This window comes from Danio rerio, chromosome 23, assembly GCF_052040795.2.
Source record: "Danio rerio strain M-AB ecotype USA chromosome 23, GRCz13ab, whole genome shotgun sequence".
Lineage (NCBI taxonomy): Eukaryota > Metazoa > Chordata > Actinopteri > Cypriniformes > Danionidae > Danio > Danio rerio.
In genome coordinates, this window is record NC_141043.1 from 9,051,346 (window position 1) to 9,076,810 (window position 25,465).

Sequence of the window (25,465 nt, forward strand, 5' to 3'; positions counted from 1 at the left end):
ACACCCTGTGTGTATTAATCAATGTGTAAGCGAGGCGCACAACTAACGCGCTCTGCGCTGGACTTTAGACCTGCTTTGTTCTGGTCTATTGAACAGTCTATTATAGATTCTCAAAATAGCAATGAGCCAGCAATGCGCCTCAACACGCCTCCTTTTTTAGACCAGAACGCCTATGGGTGCACATATGAGCACAAATGCATTTGCTATTTAAACAGCGTGCTGCAAAACATCAACGACTCTTGCCCCAAGCTAGAACTAGCAGAAAACAATTGCGCCGCAAGGTGCATGATGGGGCCCTAGATGTGAAAGCACCCTGAGAGTAACGTAATTTTGATTCTCTATATGTCCTGTACATGTGGCTGAATTGACACAATTGATTTTGACTTTGAGCTAGAGTAATTAGGCAAGTCATTGTGTAACAAAGATTTATGTACAGTAGCCAGTTGAGAAAAAAAAGAAGCTCAACGGGACTAATAATTCTGTCCTTAAAATGCTTATTAAAAAATTCTAAACCTCTTTCATTCTAGCCAAAATAAAACAAAAAAAAACTTTCTCCAGAAGAAAAAATATTATAGGAAATACTGTGAAAAATTCCTTGCTCTGTAATTTGGGAAATATTTGAAAAAGAAAAAAAAAAATCACAGGAGGGCTAACAATTTTGATTTCATCTGTACATCCAGTTTGGCTTCACATCAGCATTAAAATCAGCATAATTAACAGACTACAGGATGGTCTAACTTTACACTATGTGAAGTCAACCTGCAAGTGTCTATTGTGCAGCTATCAATTGTTTTCACCGTGCACATATGTGTGTGTGTGAGAGAGAAGATTGTTAAGAAGGGGGGGATTCCCAAACACACTCGCTTCCATCCATCAGCACAAACTTCCCTTCATCAAGCAGCAGAAAATAGAGCAGTGCATGAATATTTCATAAAACCTTCGCCTCCGACACACACCCTCATCAATTTGGAGGTACTTCAACACATTCTTCAGCAAACACAGACTCATTACTGTGTGTGTGTGGGCGGGTGTGTGGTATTGTGTGTCTATGTGTGTGTCTATTTGTGTGTGGGTGTGCGTGTACAGTAAATAGAGAAATAAAAGATGAGAGAGTGTTGTGAAGTTCTCCTTCTCCAGCCGCTCAGTCTGGAGCCTTGGCCAGATTTCCGCTGTGGTGTAGGTGTGGTGCCCCGTGTCCCGCTCTTTCACAGAGACACACCGAGACAGCGCTGTCGCTCGGCCCCGGGCACCAATCCAGCGAAAGCCACGCCAAACCTCGGGCACCTCCAGAAGGGCACCCTAGGGGTCGGGCGGGTCAAAGGTCAGCTCTCTTTCTTTTCCCTCAGCTCTCCCTCTCTTTCTGTCCCAACATATCTCTCGATCTTATCAGGTCCCGTCACGGCGGCCCGCAGGAACATCCCTGTCTTCCTGTTTCTGGAGGTGAACACACACACATACACACACACAGACTGTGAGAATGTCCAGTGGGGAATGTGGAGCAGACAGCCAGGCGAAGACCACTGTCACGTAGCCAACTTTCACCATCTAGAAGAGGGAGAGACTGAGCTTCCCGTCCAAATGGCCCACGCAACATTTACCGGTAAACCACTGACGCTGCATGAGTGTGAGATTTACATTTAGGTTTATCACTGACATGGCTGATGACAGATTTAATCGGCAGGGTGAATGTGTTAAGTTTCTTTAAAGTTGTGGAGGGATATTCAAGGACATATGAAACTTGAGGCTGTGTTTTAAGCTGACTATAAAGAAATTATCCTTATTAAATTAGCAATATTAAGATTAAGGATTATTTTAGTGGTCACCTGACCACTAGTAATTTTCAATTATATGTTCTTTAACTTTTATTTGTGTGTTAGTAGACTGCTTGTTGTAAGGTAAAATAGGTATAGTAGGTGAACTAAAATCAAATCATATACATTTTACTTTGTATAACCAAAGACTAAAATTAACATCATTCAGTAACATTTTTATCTTAATAAACGATTTTAATAATTTTTTTTTAAATAATGATGATGATAAAATAATGAAAATAATATTAACAATAAATAAAAAATAAGGATAGTAATAATAATGATAATCATAAAAATAATAATGACAGTATTAATAATAATAATCATAAATAATGATGATAATAATCATAAAAATCATAATGGTAGAAAATAATAAATGATATTAAATAATAATGATGATAATTAAAAAGACAATAATGACAATGATTATAATAATGATGATAATAATGATAATAATAAGAATAATAACGATAATAATAATAATAGTATAATAATAAATAATGATAATAAAAATGGTAATAATAATAATCATAATGATACAAATAATAAACAATAATAATAAATAATGATGAGGATGATAATAAAAAAGATAATAATGATAATGATAATAATAATTATAATAATAATGATATTAATAATGATAATAATAATAATAATGATAATAATAATAATAACAATATTAATATAAATAATAATATTACATTGAATAATACTGTTGCTACTACTACTACTACTACTAATAATAATAATAATGATAATGATTATAAAATTAAATAAATAAATAATAATAATAAATACTGCTACTACTACTAATAATAATAATGACAATAATAATGATGATAATAACAATTGACAAAAATAAATAATATTAATATTGCTTATACTAAATTTAATAATACTGCTACTACTACTACTACTACTACTACTACTACTACTAATAATAATAATAACAATGATTATGATGATTATAATAATTATAAAAATATACAACAACAAAAACAACAACAACAACAACAATAATAATAATAATAATAATAATAATAATAAATGCTACCACTATTACTAATATTTATAATAGTGTTAATAATAATAATGATGATGATAATAATTATAAAAATAAATAATAATAATAATAATAATAATAATAATAATAATAATAATAATAATAATAATAATAAATACTACCACTACTACCACTACTAATAATAATAATGATAATAGTGATGATGATGATGATTATAATAATTATAAAATAAATAACAACAACAACAATAATAATAATAATAATGATAATAATAAATGCTACTACTACAACTAATATTATTAATGATAATAAGGATTATGATGGTAATAATTATTTTTAAAACATTATTATTATTATTATTATTATTATTATTAATAATAATAATAACAATAATAATAATAATAATAATAATAATAATAATAATAATAATAATAATAAACAATAAAATTAGGTAAGATAAAATAGTTATTTATAAAATGTAAGCTTATTTTCAATTTAAGTTACTTAAATATGGGGTTGGACAATAAAACTGAAACTCCTGGTTTCAGACCACAATAATTCATTAACATGGTCTCCTTTTGCGGTCAATACAGCATCAGTTTGTCTTGAGAATGACAGATACACACTGGCCAGAGAGATTTTGAGCCATTCTTCTTGCAGAATAGTTTGCAGATCACTATATGATGCTGGTGAAGGAAGAAGTTTCCTGACCCACTTCTCCAAAACGCTCCAAAGTGGCTTAATAATATTTAAATCGGGTGACTGTGCAGGCCATGGGATGTTCAACTTCACTTTCATGTCTATCAAACCACTCTGTCACCAGTCTTGCTGTGTGTATTGATGCATTATCATCCTACTACATATCCTTCAGAATACAATGTTTGAAACATTGGGTGCACATTGCCAATAAAGATTGGCCACCATGCTGGTCAAATATAGCCATGAAACCTTTGTTTCAGTTTCATTGTGCAACCATTTAATTTTTTTTTATGACTGCAGAATTTACAGTACATTTCTTCATAATAATTATCGTAGACATTTTTAAACAATTTTACATCTCGTCTTAAAATTATATAAATGTATAACATCATATCTAATGTTAACAAGCACAATTAAGGAATTTAAAAATGCATTAAATGTTGAACTATGATAAAGTATTCTTCCTTCTCACTTCATATTAGTAAGTACATTAACTAAAATTAACTAAGAAAACAACCAAAAACAAACTCCCAAAAGTAACAGCTGCACATTTCCCTTTTCCCATCACACTTTCTGCATAACAGCTCTTTCTTCTTCCCAAAGGCAAATGCCAGCGTCAGTATATTTCAGAAAACCATGACAAGTTATCATAGATTAACAATAAAAAGCCTCCGGTGGCCTTTTGCAGACTGTTCCCCAATTGCCTACTGTACTAATGGAGTTAAATCCGCATCACATACCGTACACATTTACCTCCATTTCCCTCTCCAGCCTCACCTTGAATTTATTCATCAATACAGTGGAGAATATTGATGTAGTGCTCAATGGGGGAGAAATTGGCTCAGTGCAGCTGTCTAAGCCTGGATGAATTGCATAGGTGTGGAGACAAGAATCCACAGGACTAATTTGTGGTTTTTACATTTGAGAAAAGTTTAACTGCGGTTACTTCACAATCTTTAAAGTTAAATCTAGTTCAGGCAATATTACAGGTTTTTAAAAAGGACATGTTTAAATATCCAAATTAATTAATAAATTGCTCAATTAAATATGGCTTCATTTGGATACAAATCAAGCATAAAAGTTGCTGTTTCTTTTTTTTTTGACAGATTAGAGTCAAAAGTTTTGTTCAGAGGGTTTTTAAACTCTTTATATTACTTTGTAATTCAAAAAAGTGCAAAAATATGTATTTTTACGTTTTGTTTTGGAATAATATGTTGAATTTATTTAGGAGATTTATGTATGAACCTCGGTGTAAATCTTCAGAATACAGATTTTAATAAAATCGGACATTTTATGTATCTAATACAACTGAGGTAAAGATTTACACTTTCCGGCCACTTTATTAGGTACACCTACCCAATTGCTCAATAACACAAATTTCTAATTAGCCAATCTCATGGCAGGAACTCAATACATGGTCAATACAATCTGCTACACTTCAAACCAAGCATTAGAATGGGGAAGAAAGGTGATTTAAGTGACTTTGAATGTGGCATGATTGTTGGTGCCAGATGGGCTTTTCTGAGTATTTCAGAAACTGCTGATCTACTGAGATTTTCACGCACAACCATCTCTACAGAGAATGTACCGAAAAAGAGAAAATATCCAGTAATCAGCAGTTCTGTGGGTCCAAATGCCTTGTTGATGCCAGAGGTCAGAGGAGAATGGACAGACTGGTTCGAGTTGATTGAAAGGCAACAGTAACTCAAATAACCACTTGAATACTTTACAACCGAGGCATCTCTTAATGCACAACACAACGAACCTTTAGGCAGATGGGCTACAGCAGCAGAAGACAACACTGGGTGCCACTCTTGTCATCTAACAACAGTAAACTGAGGCTACAGTTTGCACAGACTCCCCAAAATTTAACAATAGAATATTGGAAAAATGTTGCCTGGTCTGGTGAGTCTCCATTTCTGCTTTGACAGAAAGCTAGTAGGGTAAGAATTTGGCATCAACAACATAATGCATGAATCCACCCTAACTTGCATCAATGATTCAGGCTGGTGGTGGTGGTGGTGTAATTGTGTGGGGGATATTTTCTTTGCACACTTTGGGCCCATTAGTACCAATTGAGCATTGTGTCAGCACCACAGCCTACCTGAGTATTGTTGCTGACCATGTCCATCCCTTTATGACCACAGCGTACATGATAATGAGTTAACTGCACTTAAATGGCCTCCACAGTCAACTGAACTTAATCCAATAGAGCACCTTTGGGATGTGGTGGAATGGGAGATTCGCATCATGGATGTGCACCCGACAAATCTGCAGCAACTATGTGATGCTATCATGTCAATATGGACCTAAATCTCTTATAAATATTTATGGTACCTTGTTGAATCTATGCCACAACGAATTAAGGCAGTTCTGAGGGCAAAAGGGGGTCTAACCCGGAACTAGTAAGGTGTACATAATAAAATGGCCGGTCAGTGTATGTCTCATTACAGAAGAAAAAAGTAACTTTGAGCCTTTAAAAACATGTATTGGAAATGAAATCTCCAAATATAAATTTATAAAGGGATAAAACACACACACACACACACACACACACACACACACACACACACACACACACACACACACACACACACACACACACACACACAAACTCACCATCCTTTGGTTTAGTCCCTAATCTATCAAGGGTCGCCACAGTGAAATGAACCACCAATTTCAAAGAAATCCGTAAATGTTTATTTTGGATGTTTTCTTTACATTAAAACTGAAGAAGCCCAAAGAGCCTAAAAGCCCAAAGTAAAAAAAGAGTCAAATTAAACTGCATTGACATACTAGTGCATAGTATCATAATGATTTGCAGATATTCATTTTGTGTTGGATGTAGTTGTTGGATCTTGGATGGCCTGAGGGTAAATAAATGACAGAACATTTGAATTTTTGCATGAACTCTCCCTTTGAGAGTAATGGTCTTTAACTTTGACATACTCTTGAGTTAGATGAGGTTAAACGATTGTGTCGAAGTGTTGTTAACCATGACCCTTCACCGAAGAAAGAGGCAGACCGACATCCCATCTCATTAAGAGGTCGCCCTCTTTAACCCGAACAGCATTTCTTCTATTTTTATAAAATCAGGAGCGATGGGGACTTCACTAGGAAGCTTTACTATTTTTACATTCTCTTTTTTACTTGCATGAAGTTAATGAAGCTCATTTTGAAGTGTTAAGTTCATTGTAACTGCAGTTGTTTAATGACTCGACTCCTATTCTGCATTTCTCACTAACAGCCGTGTAATAAAGAGCTCGGCTGTGATTTCAGCTCATTAGACTATATCAATTATGTGTGGATGAGCAATAAAATGGCTTTATGTTTGCATACAAAACCAAGCGGAATAAATCCTGCTTATTTTTGAATAATTTTAGAGATTAAAATGTTATTTTAAAAATAAGAGACCACTAGAAAATGTTCAGTTTTTAAAACTAATTAATAAATTAATTAATGTATTGATTTATTTACGCATTTATTTATTTTTTTCTTTATTTACTTATTTATTTATTTTTTTTAATTTATTTATTTTTTTTTGTCTTCTCAATTTACAATTTCATTTGTTGTTTGAGTAAAACATATTTTTTTACTGATATAATATATATATATATATATATATATATATATATATATATATATATATATATATATATATATATATATTTACTGGTTTATACAACAATTCTGTCTGGGTTGTCGAATCTGATCTGCAACATCAGATCTTGCACAGCCTCCTCATACTTCTGTATTACTCCTCCAACATAGAGTGACAGCAGATCAATAAACACTGCCATTTGACAAGTATTGCAGCTGTTGGACAACATAATGTACTTTTTTTTTTAGTCGAGAATGTAGTTGTTTAGATTGCATCTATGCAGTTTGTTTATAAGGTTAGTGCATATTTTAAATATTTATAATTTTTGTATACAGCGCGTCGGCCTCTATCAGACTGTTATGGAGCAAAGGAAAGATTGTTGAATTTGTTCATCCACAAGATGGCAAAAGAGACCACATAATAAACCCCTAGAGGAGGAAAAGCCCAGCATAATTTTAAACTACAGTTTATTAAATCATTATTAAACAGGTAAGTGATTTTCTAAGTCTGTCTCTCTCTTTTGTATGTTCTAGTGTTGTATTTATACCAAAGTAATTGTAGTGTATTAAGTGTGAGATTCACGTATCAGGAATGTATGTATTTTGTGTTAGCCACTCTTTATATTACCCTGAGTTACTTTTTGGTTGGTCATCTGTTTGTTTCTAATGAGTCCCCGGTTTACGGTAATGCAAACTAGTTAAGCAAAAGAAAAGAAAGAAGAAATGCCCACAAGTGTTTTGCATTTTTCGCAAAAAAATCTGGTAGTGATTGCATTGTTTTGTTTTTTCAGGGTTAATTATTGTGATCTCCCGATTTAAATACTGGGAAATGTCTCATTTCATGCTGTATAGCCTTTTAATCTTTAAATATGAGGCTGTTTTGTCATCACTTTAGATTTTATGCTAGAGAATAATTTAAATAGCTTTAAAATGGCGTTAGTGAATTAGTAACAGCTTCTGCTGTTCTCACGTCAGTTGCAGACTCTCAAATTTGATTTTCCTTTTATACACACGATTATTATGTTGTATGAACGCAATTTCATACTCATAGTAGTGAGATATGACCGTATATCATCACTGTAGGGGACACTAAGGCACTCAGCTTGTTGCTTTTTTTGCACACCTCCCACTATAGTGCCGATTTACAGCTGTATCGCACTCATGTGATGTTGCTCTTTATATATATATATATATATATATATATATATATATATATATATATATATATATATATATATATATATTTTTTTTTTTTTTCCTAAATTGATTTTTAACAGACCATTTTTTTTTTTTTTTTTTTTTTACAGTATGTCTGATGATATTTTTTTTCGTCTGGAGAAAGTTTTATTTGTTTTTTATTTTTTATTTTTGGCTAGAATAAAAGCGGCTTTTAATATTTTAAAAATAATTTTTGGGTCAAAATTATTAGTCCCTTTAAGAAATATATATTTTTTGATTGTCTACAGAACAAAGCATCATTATACAATAACTTGCCTAATTACTCTCACCTGCCTAGTTAACCTGATTAACCTATTTAAACCAGAAAATGTCACTTTAAGCTGTATAGAAGTGTCTTGAAAAATATATAGTAAAATATTATTTACTGTCATTATGGCAAAGATGAAAAAAAATCAGTTATTATAGATGAGTTATTAAAACTATTATGTTTAGAAATGTGTTGTAAAAATCTTCTGTCCGTTAAACAGAAATTGGGGAAAAAATAAACAGGAGGTTAATGATTGATGGGGGCTAATAATTTTGACTCCAACTGTATGTGTATATATATATATATATATATATATATATATATATATATATATATATATATATATATATATATATATATATATATATATATTTTTTTTTTATAATTATATACTATAGTATATGTATTTTATAGTTGAATTATATACTATATATAGTATTATAATTATATAGTATATGGTCAAGTCAATGGTTTGGGTAGAGCAATACAAATTATTTTATAATAATAATAATAATAATAATAATAATAATAATAATAATAATAATAATAATAATAATAATAATAATAAAACAAGTCAAATATAATGAGTATTTATAAAAAGTATTTATTGAACAATATTATTTTTATATTACAAGGACATAAGATGCTATTACAAAATAGATGTGTATTTTTATTTAACACCCGTGTTATTGTATAAGTCACACATTTGCGCTTTGTATTTTCCCATTAATTTTGCATTGCATGTAAAGAATTGGCAATTAAAAAAATATTTGCATTTGTGGGCTTTGACATTACCATTTTTTTTTACAAAAAAAAAACAACAACAAAAAACAAGAAAATATTTATATTTTATGTTGTTTTTTTCCTTTTACCTAATTTGTTAGCACAAATATAATATAACATATACATTTTTATTTAATTTAATAAGTGCATGTCAAAATAAGGATATTTTCAAGTTTTTACAAATAAACTACATTTACAATATATTTACAATATATTTACTTACATTCAATATGCTTTCTGTGTATACAAAATCTAATTTGATGCTTTTTAATAATTTAAATATAATTAAAAAAAAAAAATTTAAATTATCTGCGTTTGCCACCCAAAATAAATAAGCTACACTGTAATAAAAAAAATAGCACACTACCTAAATATTCTTATAAATGATCTGGTTTTGTCCAAGTCATAATATCAGTTTATTGTTTAATATGCCTAAATCAGCCTGTCTGTATTGGGTTACACCAATGAAAGTATTCTTTAGGGTTCACATATGACAGAGCTAATTTTTTAGGGCAAAAACTGCATGTTACAGTGTCTTTTTAAATAAATTATGGGTTGACCACAAATATTTAGCTGTGAAAACTGTCTATAAATCACTTTAAGTATAGTTATTTCATGCTACCAAGAAACCAGAGCACAGGGTTTGCTTTATATTCAGGGCAAAGGTTGAAGGCAGCCAAAATGGTTATATTACTGTACTGTATGTGTGTGTGTAAGTGTTTATGTGTGTTTTCTTTGTGTTGACTCCCATATCTTTACATTTACACTCATTGTTACGAGTAGTTAACACTCAAGTGCGTAGCTTTCTTTGTGGTCCCGACCCCCCCAACACAAATAGGTTTTGTATGTGTGTGCGTGAGTGTGTTATGATTTAGTGTATATGTGCCCTATATGAGTGTGTGTACAGCAGGCCTAAAACAATGGCCCTCTCAGATTACATCTCTCTGTCTGTGGAGGCTGTGAAGGGGGGCAGGAGAACACCCACTGGCTCCCCGTCCCGCCTCTCCTGTCCAGTCCGGTTCTCTGATTGGCTCAGGCCACGTATATATTTACAGCATGGGTTCATCAAAACTCACTACAACTTTCAAAGACTGGGAGTCTGGGAGCCAGGAGTTACAAAACACATCTGTGGGATTTTATACTTCTGAAACATCCAAAACAAAGCCTTTTCGTAGCTCTTTCTTTCTTTTTATGATTGGTTTTGTTTTAGTTACTGACTGACCAGTTTGAAGTTATAGGTTCAAAAAGTAGCATACAGACGTCCTGGTGTTAATTTCCTTTACTCAAAGACAACAGCTTGCTTTAATCGTGTTGGTCTTGCTGGAATGAATATATCTGAGTCTAGTTGCTGTCAAGAGGCCAGTTCTCAGCCCAGCCAGGTTGCGGAGCGCGGGACATGGGGTGCCTCCTCCAGCACTCCGGGGCCTGAGCGGGGACATGGTTTTGACCGCAGCCGGACCACAGAGCTGGCACCAGTGCCTGGGTCTGGAACACGGACGGTGTCTCGAACAGCAGCGGAGGCCAGGACGGGAAGCCCGGACTCTACCCGCCCTGGAGCTTTGACCCTGGGCTCCAGCGAGGGGAAATCAGGGGGGGAGTCGAGGATCAGGAGGCCCATGAACGCCTTTATGGTGTGGGCAAAAGATGAGCGCAAACGACTGGCCATCCAGAACCCAGACCTGCACAACGCTGTGCTCAGTAAAATGCTGGGTAAGACACTCACTTTTGCATCATGGGGGTTAAAATTGGATCATTCTAGTAGGTCGGCGGGGTCACAGACTTGGCATATTCAAAAATGGGTAGTTGGGAAGAGTCAGCATATATTATTTTGACTTTTTTGCTAGAATAAATATGTTCATGAATAACCTTTAAAGTAATAATGTTTGTTAATATGGTTTATAGAGGATTAGTTGTACTTCTGTTTTTGGTTTTAGATATTTTTTTGCTGCTAAATACTGATATTAAATTGGGTCACGTAAACATGAACATTTAAATCTTTTCAACAAGGTCCATAACATAAAGGTTATTGTGAATATAAAAGTATTGGTTATGGTCATTTATAGTTTTATTTATTGTAAAATAATAACAATAATAATAATAATAATAATAATTATATAAAATTAATGATTATCATAATAATAATAATAATAATAATAATAATAATAATAATAATAATAATAATAGTTATAGTAATCATGTCCATATTTGTATCCTGCTACTTTCTCTACCATCAAGCTGTCATTTAATCAAACTATTAAATATTATAATCATGTATAGTGTGCATTTACATACCCCACTTTATTAATATTACAAAAAAAAAAAAAAAAACTTAGTATGCAACTCTTATTTGTAGATGAGCAAACCAGCCTCGGGCACACATGAAATGGAAATCATTTAAAAAGTTTGTGAATCTTGCACAATATTTGCATTTGGCAGTTTCTCAAGGAGACATTTTGATGTCCTTTACTTTTTTTTTTTTTTTTTGTTAAATATAACAAGGCTGTGGCAGACACACAAGCTGCCGATTGTCTGCAACCGTTGACCCATTAATAATTTAAATACTACAACCCGACCCCTGTGTGCCGAGCACCAGTTACATGTAATGATTCGCTCATGTCAAACACGTTTGTCAGCGATTGCCTTACGTGCATCTGTTTTCACCAAAAGCAAACGTAATAAATGTGACAGCTCATTTAAAAATCATTTGTGCATGATTATATTTGTATATTTATTCCAGAGAACTAAATGAAATACATTTTAAAACTAACCCAAAGAATATGACTCAGTGCTCTGGCACTAGATTGCATTTAGATGATGTTGTCCTGATAAAAATCATATTTATAAACCACTAAAGCAAAACCAGTGGACTCAAAGAGTAGCCCAAATACAATGACACTGATTGGATGCTGTTTTTAGGTCAGTCCTGGAAGGCGCTGAGCACACTCGACAAGCGTCCGTTTGTGGAGGAAGCCGAGCGGCTCCGCTTGCAGCACCTCCAGGATCACCCCAACTACAAATACCGCCCTCGGAGGAAGAAACAACCCAAGAAGATGAAGCGAGTGGAGCCGGGTCTCCTTCTCCAAGGCTTGGCCCATGGAGGACCGGGAGACGCCTACTCACCACACCGCCATGCCCATCATCTGCTGCCTCCTCTGGGACACTTCCGAGACCTCCACCCCTCTGGAGCTCCAGAGCTGGAGAGTTTCGGCCTGCCGACGCCAGAAATGTCCCCGCTAGACGTGCTTGAGGAGGGAGGCGGGGATTCAGTGTTTTTCCCCCCTCACATGCAGGAAGATGTGGGTCTGTCTTCATGGATAAACTACCACCAGCATCCAAACCATCAACCCGGCCACCACCCTCACCACAACTCCCATAACCTCCAGCATTCCCACCCACACCTCAACCAGAAGTCTCCACTAGCCTGCCTCCCGCTTCAGGAGAAATGCCTGGTTGTGGAGTCCCCGAATCCTGGCGGTCTCTACCCCAACATGACCCTCCCGGAGTCCTCCAAAGCAGGTTATTACGGTCAGATATACGGGAGCAGTCAACCCCAACCCGCCTTCACCTCTCATCTAGGCCAGCTGTCTCCTCCACCCGAGACCTCAGCCGTGGCTCAGGTCGCTCCCCCTTCCTTGGACGCTGTGGACCAACTGGGACCCTCAGCCGAGTTTTGGGGCGAGGTGGACAGGATTGAGTTTGACCAATACCTGAGTGCAAGCAGGACTCGAGTGAGCAGAAGCGCCCCTTGCGAGGAAAGCAGCGCTTTGATATCAGCCCTGTCCGACGCCAGCAGCGCCGTCTATTACAGCGCCTGCATTACAGGATAAAACTGCTTCTGCCATGCATCTCCAGAAGTCTGGTGCACATATGGAGTCTCAGATCTGTTTGATTTATTCGAGTTACCTTCTTCAGGGAATCGTCACTCCCCGGTTTCACGAATCACTGGAGGTTACTGGACTCAGTTCTCACAGTATAGACTTCACTAAATTGCATTTCACAGTATGACTAGTCATTTCTGGTCTTGATAACCTGTACTTTCTGAGACTGTGGTCGAATTTAACCGATCATTTTGCTGACTCCATCCAGCTACTGTATGCTTACGGTCTCAAATGAGGGTACTGGGACGTGGAAGTCAAGAATGTGAATATTTTTTTTGCAATATACATATATATATATTTGTCTTTATTTGCTTTTTATATTGTTTATTTCTATTTTTATAGACTTTTTTTATATGAAAATATGTTTTGCACTGGGTATGTGAAAACCACTCAAGACTCTTTTATACTGCACTTAATCTCTTTCAAATACACAAGTTCAGTATTTTGATCTATTGGCGACTAATTTATATTCCATTCTTTGTGGCTGAATATGTTTGAAATGGGCATTTCATGTGGACATGAAGTTGTGTAATCCTCTTAGCACTTGAGGAACTTGTTGAGTTGGTAATAACTCTCCCCCTTTTGGTAATAATTATCTTCAAATAAAAAGAGTTTGCAATAAAAAATGTCTCAGCGCTATTAAATCAAAGCAATTAAATTGAAAACACACAATTGTACATAGTATTTCACTAACACACTTTCCCACACCACAGAGTGCATGTGCTTTTCTAGATGTCTGTTTGTCTTTCTTCCTAAAACAGTCAAAAAGTGTATATGATAAAATGTATCCATGCCTATTTTGCCAAATAAAGTTGTCACGAAATATTGGGTACTTGTCAAAATCATTACACTCGCATTAGCTACATATTTTGCTTGATTTATGGTAAAATGGTGATGTGGCTGCGATTGTTGTTGCCTTTTGAGAGAAACAGAGAGCAGAGCAGGGCCGCAATGTTTAAGTTGTAATCCAGTCTTGTCTCTCTGATTCCCTCCTCCAAGATTTTTGATCAGCCACAAAATGAGTTTGGCTCTTTAAGCTATTTTTTCCCCTAAAACCACGGACAAAAAGAAAACAGTTTCGACTGAGGAGAACAAAACTGAAACTGTCTTCTCTTATGTCTTCATACAAAAAAGGCAGCTCTGAGATTAAAGAAATGCTCCCTCGTGTTGATTCATTCAATACCAGGGAACAAAAAGATTGATATAAGAGTGCGTTTCAAGAGGGGAACGCAGTCTTTCCAAAGCATTTACATCTAAGGCTGGATGCCTAGTGAGTGTGCGTGTTATTCTTTACATCAAATGATACACGTTTCTTGTGTGCTTTTCCTCGGTATCACGCTGACTAAATTCGGATGTCTGTTGAATGACACACCGCAGATTCTCCTGCCAAGGCGTTAAGTGGGCTCACTTAGGTCCAGGTCAGCTGCCGTGCGGTAAAGTTTCATCCCGCCAATTAATTAGCCATAAAATTAGCAGGAATGTCAAAACAGAGGAAGATCCTGGGGAAACTGGGGATGTTGGGATAGCTGTTGGAGAATATCTGCCAGCGTGTGCTGCAGGGGGAAGGATGTTAAAGGGAAGAGGAGCTTTTTTTTCACCCCTGACCGACTCCCTAAATGGAAAGAACAACACTGACCGATCATGCAGGTCCAGTAATTCTGAAGTCCGATGTGCAGGTCAGCAGAACGACGTGTATTTTGAGCTGTAAGCTGTTTTGTGTGTGACAGAAAGAGCGCTAGAAGGGATAAGCTTGTGGTTGTCGGTGCTATTTCGCCATTTCGTTCACAGTTTACGCTTTATTGCCCATCTGTGGCTTCATGAACTCATGAACAGAGTTTTCACGACATGCTCCCCTGCTGATTTTTTTCTCTCTCTTTTTTTTTCTTCTTTGGAAAGATGAATAATGAAAAGTCAGCACTACAGCCTTCAGTAATCTTAAATTTGAAACAATGTATCGACTTTGGCTAATGTGTTTCTTAATTCTTTGTATCTTATAATCAGTTGACTAACCAATGCTGGATTCCAGTGAAATGAGTTTGAGCCTAAAAATAACGTAGTTCAAAGAATTTTCATTGCCTTTGAACATTTTTGCTACAATTTTTGCTTACACAGTTTCCATAGTTCTGGTATATGAGGAAAAATGACATTAAAGGGGATGGTTCACCCACAACATCTTATTTAATCACTCTCATGTGATTTATAAGCCATCTTGAGCATTTTTGTTCTTCTGTTGACCACAAAAGAAGAAAGCTGATAACATGTCACTATTGACTATAGTATAAACAAATACTATGGAAGACAATGGTTACAGGCAGTGTTATGCTGTGTTCACACTAGATGCGAAACGTGCGGATAAATCGCACTATTCGCGCGTAAATAGCTGCGTTAACATTTGATTTTACTCGCTTCATTCGCACCTCAAACCCTGCTTCATTCGCGCATGAAATCCGCTTCATTCGCGTGTCAAATTCACTTCAGAACAGACGCCGATTCGCGTGATGGGCAGGGCTTCTGTCTGCCCGGTGACTCTAGCTTCATAGCTAAATGGCTAACATGGATTTTATAAAGAAAATGAGAGTGTTTATGTGCTTTACGAAGAAAAACAGCGTAGATACGTTTAGGGTCCTGTCTGAGTCCACTACATCCTTTCAGAGGTGCATCAAGCTCAGTGAGCTCATAAACTCCTCCAGAAACTGAACCTAGATGACGGAGACTTTCAGCGGTGCTTCTGACTGAGCCAAGCCCAGTTTGATGACTTGTTGTCGATGTCGCCAGGAGGATTTTCCCCGGGACACCATCAACAGGTTCTACGTCACAATCAAGCCCCCACAAAAGCAAGTTTCTGATTGGTTAACGTGGCGTGAATGTCGGCTGAAGTTTAGATTTTCGAACTCAATTGATTCACGCGTCAAATGCACAAAAACGCTCAATTCGCACCACGCCATTCGCGCATATTGCGCCATGCGCACCGCGCCATTCGCACAATTCTCGTCATTCGCGCCATGCCATTCGCGTGTATCGCGCCGCAGGATGTCTATTCGCGCGTTTGTATTGACTTAACATGTAAATCACTCAATCTGGTGTGAACGCAGCATTGGAGGTAACGCGTTATAAGTAACGCGCATTAGATAATAATCTTACTATTCCAAAGTTACGAGTAATATAACACAATTTTTAAAAAAAAGTAATATTATTTGAGTTACTACTGCGGTGGCGCAGTAAGTAGTGCTGCATTACAGCAAAAATGTCACTGGTTCGAGCCTCGGCTGGGTCAGTTGACGTTTCTGTGTGGAGTTTGCATGTTCTCCTTGTGTTCCCGTTGAGTGCTCCAGTTTCCCCTATAGTCCAAAGACATAAGCTGTGTCCCAATCCGCATACTATTCTTCCTAAATTGTAAAAAAAAAAAAAATTGAATTAGTATGTCCCAAACCATAGTATGTAGAAAAGAGAATGCCACAGGTTACCGGATGGTTTGCTATTTCCATGGAAAAATGTAAGTGTGGAAGCATCTATACTCTAACTGCTGATATTTCCCACAATACACTGCGCATTGGACGCAAATTCCGAATTCGATTGGAGAACTACAAACACGTGTGAAAAGTATAAATAAAGTACAAACAGGATGGACGCGCAAGACCAACCGTCAAGTAGAAAGGCTTCAGTAAAGATGTTTAAACGTCTGTTAGTCAATATCTAGCCCACTGGAAAATATTTAAATTGCATACCTGTTATATTTCATCTGCAACAACAATATTGAATTTATATAAAGATGCGTTTGAATGTCTGAATGCATAATTACCCAAAGCCCTGAGGAGATTTCTCTGCATGAAAGACCCGTGAATGGGAGATCAACCTTCTGCTGCTTTTCCAATAAGGTCGGAAATTAAATATGATAGAAATGTGGATGCTGTGTTGATGATTGACATGGGGCATAACTAAGCAACACAACGATCAGTTAAAGAGGTAGTAGTATGTCCCAAAGCTTGCATACTCTTCTGTTGCACATTCAAAAAGGATAAACGTTTTCTTCACACAAAAAAGTACATACTTTTAGGGCGTAGTATAAGTATGCGAATTGGAATGCAGCAATGCAGTGCAGGTGAATTGGGTAGGCTAAATTGTCTGTAGTGTATGCGTGTGAATGAGTGTGTATGGATGTTTCCCAGTGATGGATTGCAGCTGGAAGGGCATCCGCTGTGTAAAACATATGCTGGATAAGTTGGCTAATTCCGCTCAGGCATTAATAAAGAGACTAAGCCGAAAAAGAAAATGAATGGAACAAGGAAACAATGGCAAGAATGCTAATTTTTGGTTGAACTACTACTTTAAAACTAAGCAAACTATAGCTCCCTCTATCATGACTTTGACTACTTGTCCAAACTCCTGTACTTATTTATAATGAGTTGAATCAACAATTCTTGAGGGTTTTTGTGGGATAACGTAATTGTTTTAAGTTTAATCAACATACATTTGTAAAAACCATTAAATTAACTTAATCAATTTGCGTTGAGACAACATGACGAAATTGTGTGGAACCCTGCATTTTTTTTACAGTGTATATGCCAATAAGTGTAAAATGACCTCTTTAGTCAACTCAATAATGGATATACTAATTTAGTAATCCTTATTCAAAATGTTAAATTGCTTTTGGCCGCTATATTGAAAAAAGAACCACTTCATACGAGTATTTTATTTTTATGAATCCCAATTTATGTTTGGACTGTAAAAAACAGATGGACAACACTTTCTTCTGCTGATGTAAACCAAAACCAAGCCATTTTTTAATCTACTTTTTTTTTTTATGTTTTTTTTTTTTTTAAAGGGGGTGGGGGTTAATTTTGAGTCTTTGTGTTCTCGCTTTATGTCATCATTAACCAACAAACTACAATTCCATTACTCAACACATGTATGGAGGGCTCATGTGAAAGTGGCTGAATGGGTTCTGGATACCGAGGAAGCACTTAATGTAGATTTATTGAATGCAGATTCTTTTGATGACACATTAAAAGACACTGTTGCAAAATATTCATAGTAGTGAGCTTTTATTTTCAGAAATTGAGAAATTGTCAGAATAACAAAGGATTTTCTATGCATTCTTGCCCGCTGTCATCTAGTGCTGGTTACTTCATTTGAGAGCCACACATACAGTTGAAGTCAGAATTATTATCCCCCTGAATTATTCTCCCCCCTGTTTGTATTGTTCTCCAATTTCTGTTTAACGAAGAGAAGATTTTTTCAATGCATTTCTAAACATATTAGTTTTAATAACTCATTTATAACAACTGATTTATTTTATCTTTCTTATGATGACAGTAAATAATATTTTACAAGATATTTTTCAAGACACTTTTATACAGCTTAAAGTGACATTTAAAGGCTTAACTAGTTTTATTAGGTTAACTAGGCAGGTTAGGGTAATTGGTTATTGTTTAACCATGGTTTGTTCTGTAAACTATCAAAATAATATATAGCTTAAAGGGGCTAATAATGTTGAACTTAAAATGGCTTTTAAAAATGTAAAACTGCTTTTACTTTAGCCAAAATAAAGCAAATAAGACTTAAATAAGACTTTCTCCAGAAGAAAAAATATTATCAGACATACTGTGACAATTTCTTTGCTCTGTAAAACATAATTTGGGAAATATTTAAAAAAGAAAAAAAATTCAAGGGGGGCTATTAATTCTGACTTTAACTGTACATAAACAATGTCCTGGTAACCATCTTAAATGCTTTAACGTCAAATTTTAACATCAAACCTTTAAAATGTTTCCTTATATTATGAGAAATACTGTTAAAAATCTTGGTTTCCACACGGTTCCTTTATGTTATTTTAAAACAAATTGATTAAGTTAACTTCTTTTTTTTGTACAAGTTTAAGTGAATTGAACATACAGAAAAAATATTAAGTTGTAACTTCAAAAGAATTGTTTTGTTTCAACTCATTTTAAATAACAAATATAATAAGTAGTTCAAACAAGCAGCAAAAGTAAATTTTGAGTGCTGTCAATACACACTGTTCACACACATAACATTGTGTCGCAGTGTGTTTTATGCATTTGCGCGTGTAGGAGTGTTACTGATTTCATGTGTCAGTAAGAAAGAAGGAGAAAAGATCTTGACCTTTGTAAGTGTTTTATTATTGCAGCTGAAGTGTGCACGTGTGTGTATATGTGTGTGTGTGTGTGTGTGTGTTTCTTCACACACTTGCTTCAGCTTTTCCATCAGGCAGGCCGGAGTACGGACTCTCCCCAAAACCCCGTCCAGCAAACCTACGGCATGATGTCATCTGTGTATTTTCTGTTTCTTCTTCTTAACAGGAAGTGTGGCCCCTACTATACCCCTACTCTTCCTCTGCTGGACAGGAAGTAGCGCTGCCTCCTCTTCCTGTGTAAGAAGCAGGACGCGGCTCATATGTGTGAGTGGACAAACATGCATGTACCCGTAAATGCGTAGAGGAACCACGTATCTATTACGGGACACATTGGAGCTGTTTACACCTGACAGATGTGTGATGTAATATTTTTCTAAAATGTGTCTTGGATAGATAACAAGACAAGGGAGGGGGTGAGGGTGGGCTTTAATTTTATGATTCTTTTTTTTTTCGTCTTGTCTGTCAGCCATTTTATGGTGATTTACTACAGATGTCCACTAAAATGTCAATGTTTAGTGCAGGGATTCTCCAGCCTGATCTCCTGAGAAAACGTAAGTATTTAACGTTTCGTCAGTTTAGTGGCTAATTTGTACGAATCCGTATGAGTTCAGTTGAACGGAATTGTACAATTTAAAAAAAGGAGGCGTGGCACCTAAACCCAACCGTCATCGGGGGATGAGCAAATCGTACTAAATTGTACAAATTAGATTGTACGAATTCATACGAATTAGCAGCTAAATCAAAAACTTACGAATTGCCGCGAGATTGCGTTGAATTCTAATGGGCCTCAGCGATCCTGCAGGTGGGCAGCGAGATTAAATTACCTTAAATATTATACTATAATTATTTGATTTCATTATTAAATATGTCATATTAAAATTATGGTAATAATGGCATTATTTCGTTTTTTTGTGATTGAACAGGCTAAATCTGACTGTGCAAAAGCAGCCTCACTGTTAATTACAGACATAACTGTGGCTTAAATTTCCAACTGCTGCACGTCAATTAGGTCTACTTTCTCAGTTATATAAAGCAAACAGTCACGCAAATGTAAAGGTAACGATGATTAGAGTTATAATAACCAGCTAGCGAGTGCCTCGCGTATAATTAGTCTCACAAGTCCAATGATTCACAAACTATGCGTGTTCTCTTTGCATAGTTGTCCAAATTAACGTCTTGCGAGTGTTTTATAACTGACGCGCGTCCTTACAGGAGGATCTAGCGAGACTCGGCAGCCTGATCTCACGAGGAAATGTAAGTATTTTACGTTTTGTCAGTTTAGTGGCTAATTCATACGAATTCGTAAGAGTTCAGTCGTACGAAAATGTGTGATTTTAAAAAGGATGCGTGGGACCCAACCCAACCCCTTACCCCAAATGTCATTGGGTGATGAGCTTATCGTACTAAATTGTACGAATTAGAATGTATGAATTCATACGGATTAGCCACTAAATCAAAAAGTTACGAATTGCCGTGAGATTGCGTAGGATTCGGTGGTGTTTCAGTAGTGAACAGCTGTTCACTGTTCCTGTCAGTGAACTCCAATAATGTCCAGCTACAAACCAAACCGCTTTCAGATTGATGTGTTTCAACAGATTTAGAGGGTTTTTACTGTAGTTTACATTTAGGGTTAGGGTCAGGTTGTAGATTATAATGGATATAGATCAATAGATGAGTAGGGCTGTACTCACACTATGTACAGTTGTCTCGAACCGGGCCAAAGCACGATTGTTACCTCTCCTGTCTCCCTCGACGGCCCGCACTCACATTACAATCGGGCCTGGGCACGCTTACGTCATCGATGCTGTGCTGTTCAGTAAGTGCTCTCGCTCAGCAGTGGAGATTTCTCTAGTTATATTGTTTGGGATGCGGTGACATGCAGTCAAATATTTTGCCGAACAGATCTGCCATTTTTGGTGCTCATAAACAACCATAAAATCCTCATGCTGCAGGAATGAGGAGGTCTGCTGAAGGTTCGCAGCTGTCGTGCAGTAAGGGGTTTGCGTCTTTAATAATCTACGACAGTTTGCGTTCATTGAACAGTAAGAATGATTAATAAATCCATTTGAAACAGTCCCTTAAAAGTCACGTCTCGCTTTCAGTTTCGGGCTTTGGTGCGTTTTGCACTCACACACAAGCGTACCGCGCCAAAGCCCAAGTGAACCGCGTTCAGGCACACCTCTTCCAATCGGGCCAGGGCCGGCCAAGTGAACCGTGCCTGAGCCCGATTCAGAGCACTCACACTTCTCAAACAATCTGGGAAACGGGCCAGGGCACGGTTTGGATAGCATGGTGTGAGTACACCCTATATCTGTTGAAACACATTGATACAAGTCAGACTAATTCAAAGCAGCAGTCCTGTTTTTGCCATCTCTTGTAGTACTGTCAGGTTCCTTCACTGAAGGAACATTTGACATTTAAAGGCTTAACTAGGTTTATTAGGATAACTAGGCAGTTTAGGGTAATTAGACAAGGTATTGTATAATGATGGTTTGTTCTGCAGAAAAATACATAGCTTAAAGGGGCTAATAATTTTGTCCTTAAAATGTTTTTTAAAAAAAAAAAAATTTAAATAAAAATTAAAAAATTTTGTTCCCCGTTGCTTTGCGCTCATCCTGTCTTGTTGATATGATTATTTGCATTACTACGGAGACATGTTAATGCGCGGAGCTGTCAATCAATATTGGTGGGCGGGGGGACCGCACTCCTACGTCAAGTTGCGGTCGATCTGACAACTGCTCCAATTGGTCCACCGTTTTTATGTTGTTAAATTTGAAAAAAAAAAAAGGACTGGGTGTGTTTATTTCACCCCAATATGACAGTAAATACACTATATTTATAAACATGTATGTCCAAACGGCTTTAAAAGTAGTTTTTTTTAACCATAGGTGCCCTTTAATAACTAATTTTATAATAACTAGTTTCTTTTGTCCTTTCCAGGATCCCAGTATGTAATATTTTACTAGTTATGCAAGATATTACAATTCAGCCAATCAAAAAAAGAATAATTTCTTATGTGGCTGATATTACTGACCTTAAAATTTGTTTAAAAAATTAAAAACTTGACAAACTAAAAAGAATAAAAAATAAATGAAAAAAATATCCAAAAGAAAAAAATATTATATGAACGATTGTAAAATTTTCTTATTCTGTTAAACATCACTGTAAATATTTGAAAAAGAATAAACCTCCCTCGCTATATCCCTGGATGTGATTGTTCCCAGGTTTAACTGGAGTCAGTTGTAGGTCAGACTAGAGTTCAGAAGAAGAGCCCAACATTACAGTCACTCTCATTTACTTCTCCCTCTTTTACACAATAACATCTTGAGATCATTAAGAGCGGCTATATTTGACATTTTTTTGCAGTGAAAGTAAATGAAATGTTGCATTGAATTAATGTAACTTGATCCCAGTGAGTAGGTGTTTCTAATGGAATATTCTTTTTGCCCCCAGAAAAAGCGCTGGAAAACACAAAACTGCTGCTCTTCCTGTGTCCAGTCTTTATTGTTGAACGTAAGTCTTCTCTGACTTTCCCTTTCCTGAACTGTCTGTGTAATTTACGAGCATGGCTGTGCACAGGCCTAGTGGTTTGGTGGCCTTGGGTTTGTGTGACCATTGGGTTGTGGGTTCAAACCCCGGACAGGACGGTAACTGTGACCCAACAGAGTGGACACATGCAATTTCTTCTCTCGCTGTTGCAGTTTAAACAGCCTGCTGAAGACTTTAACTCTGTTAAAAACAGATTAAATATTTAGATTAATATATATATATATATATATATATATATATATATATATATATATATATATATATATATATAATTTTTTTTTTATTAAACGCAAAGTTGACCGAAACAAAAAAGGCTGAACAGAGCATACACTAACCTATGTATTATTCAGTCATACCATGGCAATTCCTGTGTCCAGTCTTATGTGTGTTGTGACAGAAGGACCAATCAAGACAATTATTGGGATGGATCTCGAACCACACACACCACCGCTGGAGCTTTCAGATCGGCTGCTGGCGCCTGAGCTTTCCAAGCGGCAGACATCGTCTGTACTTCCCGATCAGCCCCAGCAGCCTGAGCTTCCCGATTAGCCGCCGCCAGAATTCCCTGAAAGGCAGGTACCAGATCCTCCAAAATTCCTCAATGACAGGTGCCTGATCTCCTAGAAAACCCCACATGGCAAAAGCTGGATCTTTTGGAATTCCTTAAGTGACAGGCGGCAAAGTCTCCAGACCAGTACCATCTCCAGAGTGCCCCAAATGGCCAGTGCCGTCCAAAGATATCCCCAAACAGCTGGAGCCATCCCCCTAGTTTCCTAAATGGCCAGAGCTGTCCCCAGAGTTCCCCGAACAGCTGGAGCCATCCCCAAAGATCCCCAAACGGCCAGAGCCATCCCCTGAGTTCGCCAAACGGCTGGAGCTGACCCGAGAGTTCCCCAAACGGCTGGAGCTGACCCTGGAGTTCCCCAAACGGCTGGAGCTTTCTCTTGAGTTCTGCTAACAACCAGAGTCGTCTCTTGAGTACCCCTAACGGTTGGAGCTGTCTCTTGAGTTCCCTTAATGACAACAGCCGTCTTATCAGAGTGTCCTACCTCACATCAAAAAATGGAAAGCAAATTTTGATGACAAAACATGCTACCCCTCAGATTTTGCTACCAGTGTAAATTTTAATGTGGATAAGTGATTAATATTGCCCTAACCTACCTAATCCCTAACCCCAACCTCAAAACCATTCAAATACAGTGTTGGTAGCATAATCTGATGGGTAGGATAAAATGTCAGTTCACCACCTTGAGTTCCCCTAATGGCTGCAGCCGTGTCTTGAGTTCCGACCTTGAGTTACCCTAATGGCCGCAGCCATCTCTTGAGTTCCCCTAAAGGCTGGAGCTGTCTCTTGAGTTCCCCTAGCAGCTAGAGCCATCTTTTGAGTTCCCCAAATTAGTTCTATAGAACTAATACAGTGCCCCCACCTCCTGCAACCTACTATCAACTACACCATGTGAAGATAATCATGGAAGAACCCGGCACCAGGTTAGAGCATCAGGAGCCGCCTCCTGTAGGAGGGGATAATGTCACAGTCAGAAGCCAATCAGCCTCGCACCTGCACTTGCACTTCACACAGTTCACCTGATTTAGTATCAACACCTGCACACAGACACAGGTTAAAAAAGCATCTCCATTCACTCTGTCTATCCTGAAACTCACAACCCGAGTGTTCATCCAATCCATTTCCAGCGATTCTACTACTCCAGCATCTCAGTTTCTCCTTCCAGCATCTCCCCTACTACAGTGTCTGAGTATTACCTTCCACTGTTTCTCCTGCTCCAGCGTATCAGTGTTTCCTATGTTCTATGTTGAACTGGATTCCCTCAATGTGTGTAGTGTGTCTGCAACGAACTCGAACTTTTGCTCCACAAACTCAATTAAGAATATTATTACCTTTGTTGTAATAAACTGTGTTGATTTCCCCTATACCTTTGTCCAGTCCTATGCTGTGTTGTGACAATATATACTCTACTTATGTGAATATCTAATTTTGTTTTTAGTGTGAACCCAGCATATTATAATATATATATATATATGCTGTATTATAAATTCAACAAATTAAATTGTGCATATAAGATTGCAGTTTATCTCGGAAAATGTGATCAATGCTTTTTTTTTTTTTTTGCATTGAATATTTGGGATCTGATGCTTTGACACTGCATGTGAAATAAGTGCACCACGCTGTGCATTTCTTACAGTGCTAGTTTAATTTATTGCAATTAAATGATGAGGGTGTAATGAGACTTCGCAGTAAACAAGTCCAGGAAATGACTGTAATGTAGCAGCGCTGTGCTGTAGAATTACAGTGATTATGTGAGACTACATTATAGTAATCTCAACTACAGCGTTTAAGACCTCAGCATGTTCCCAGCATAAAAATGTATATATATATATATATATATATATATATATATATATATATATATATATATATATATATATATATATATATATATATATATATATATTATTGTTTTGCAT

At 36.5% G+C, this 25,465-nt stretch overlaps 1 protein-coding gene and 1 non-coding gene across 5 annotated transcripts; both read left to right on the forward strand.

The window, feature by feature from the left end:
- Window positions 1-186: 186 nt before the first annotated feature.
- On the forward strand, window positions 187-25,065 carry LOC141380641 (uncharacterized). Of its 4 annotated transcripts, XR_015523201.1 has the most exons (7): window positions 187-1,321; window positions 1,391-1,600; window positions 7,471-7,624; window positions 19,599-19,696; window positions 20,645-20,686; window positions 22,886-22,945; window positions 23,359-24,908. It is a non-coding gene; the product is annotated as an uncharacterized LOC141380641 (transcript). The 4 variants fall into 4 exon arrangements; XR_015523199.1 differs by lacking the exon at window positions 20,645-20,686 and having other exon boundaries at window positions 23,359-24,909; XR_015523200.1 differs by lacking the exons at window positions 20,645-20,686; window positions 22,886-22,945 and having other exon boundaries at window positions 23,379-24,908.
- Window positions 10,478-14,104, forward strand: sox18 (SRY-box transcription factor 18). The gene is made up of 2 exons (XM_087306586.1): window positions 10,478-11,113; window positions 12,320-14,104. The coding sequence occupies exons 1-2, from the start codon at window positions 10,729-10,731 to the stop codon at window positions 13,228-13,230; spliced, it is 1,296 nt and encodes a 431-aa protein (XP_087162712.1). The 5' UTR covers window positions 10,478-10,728; the 3' UTR covers window positions 13,231-14,104.
- Window positions 25,066-25,465: the final 400 nt, after the last annotated feature.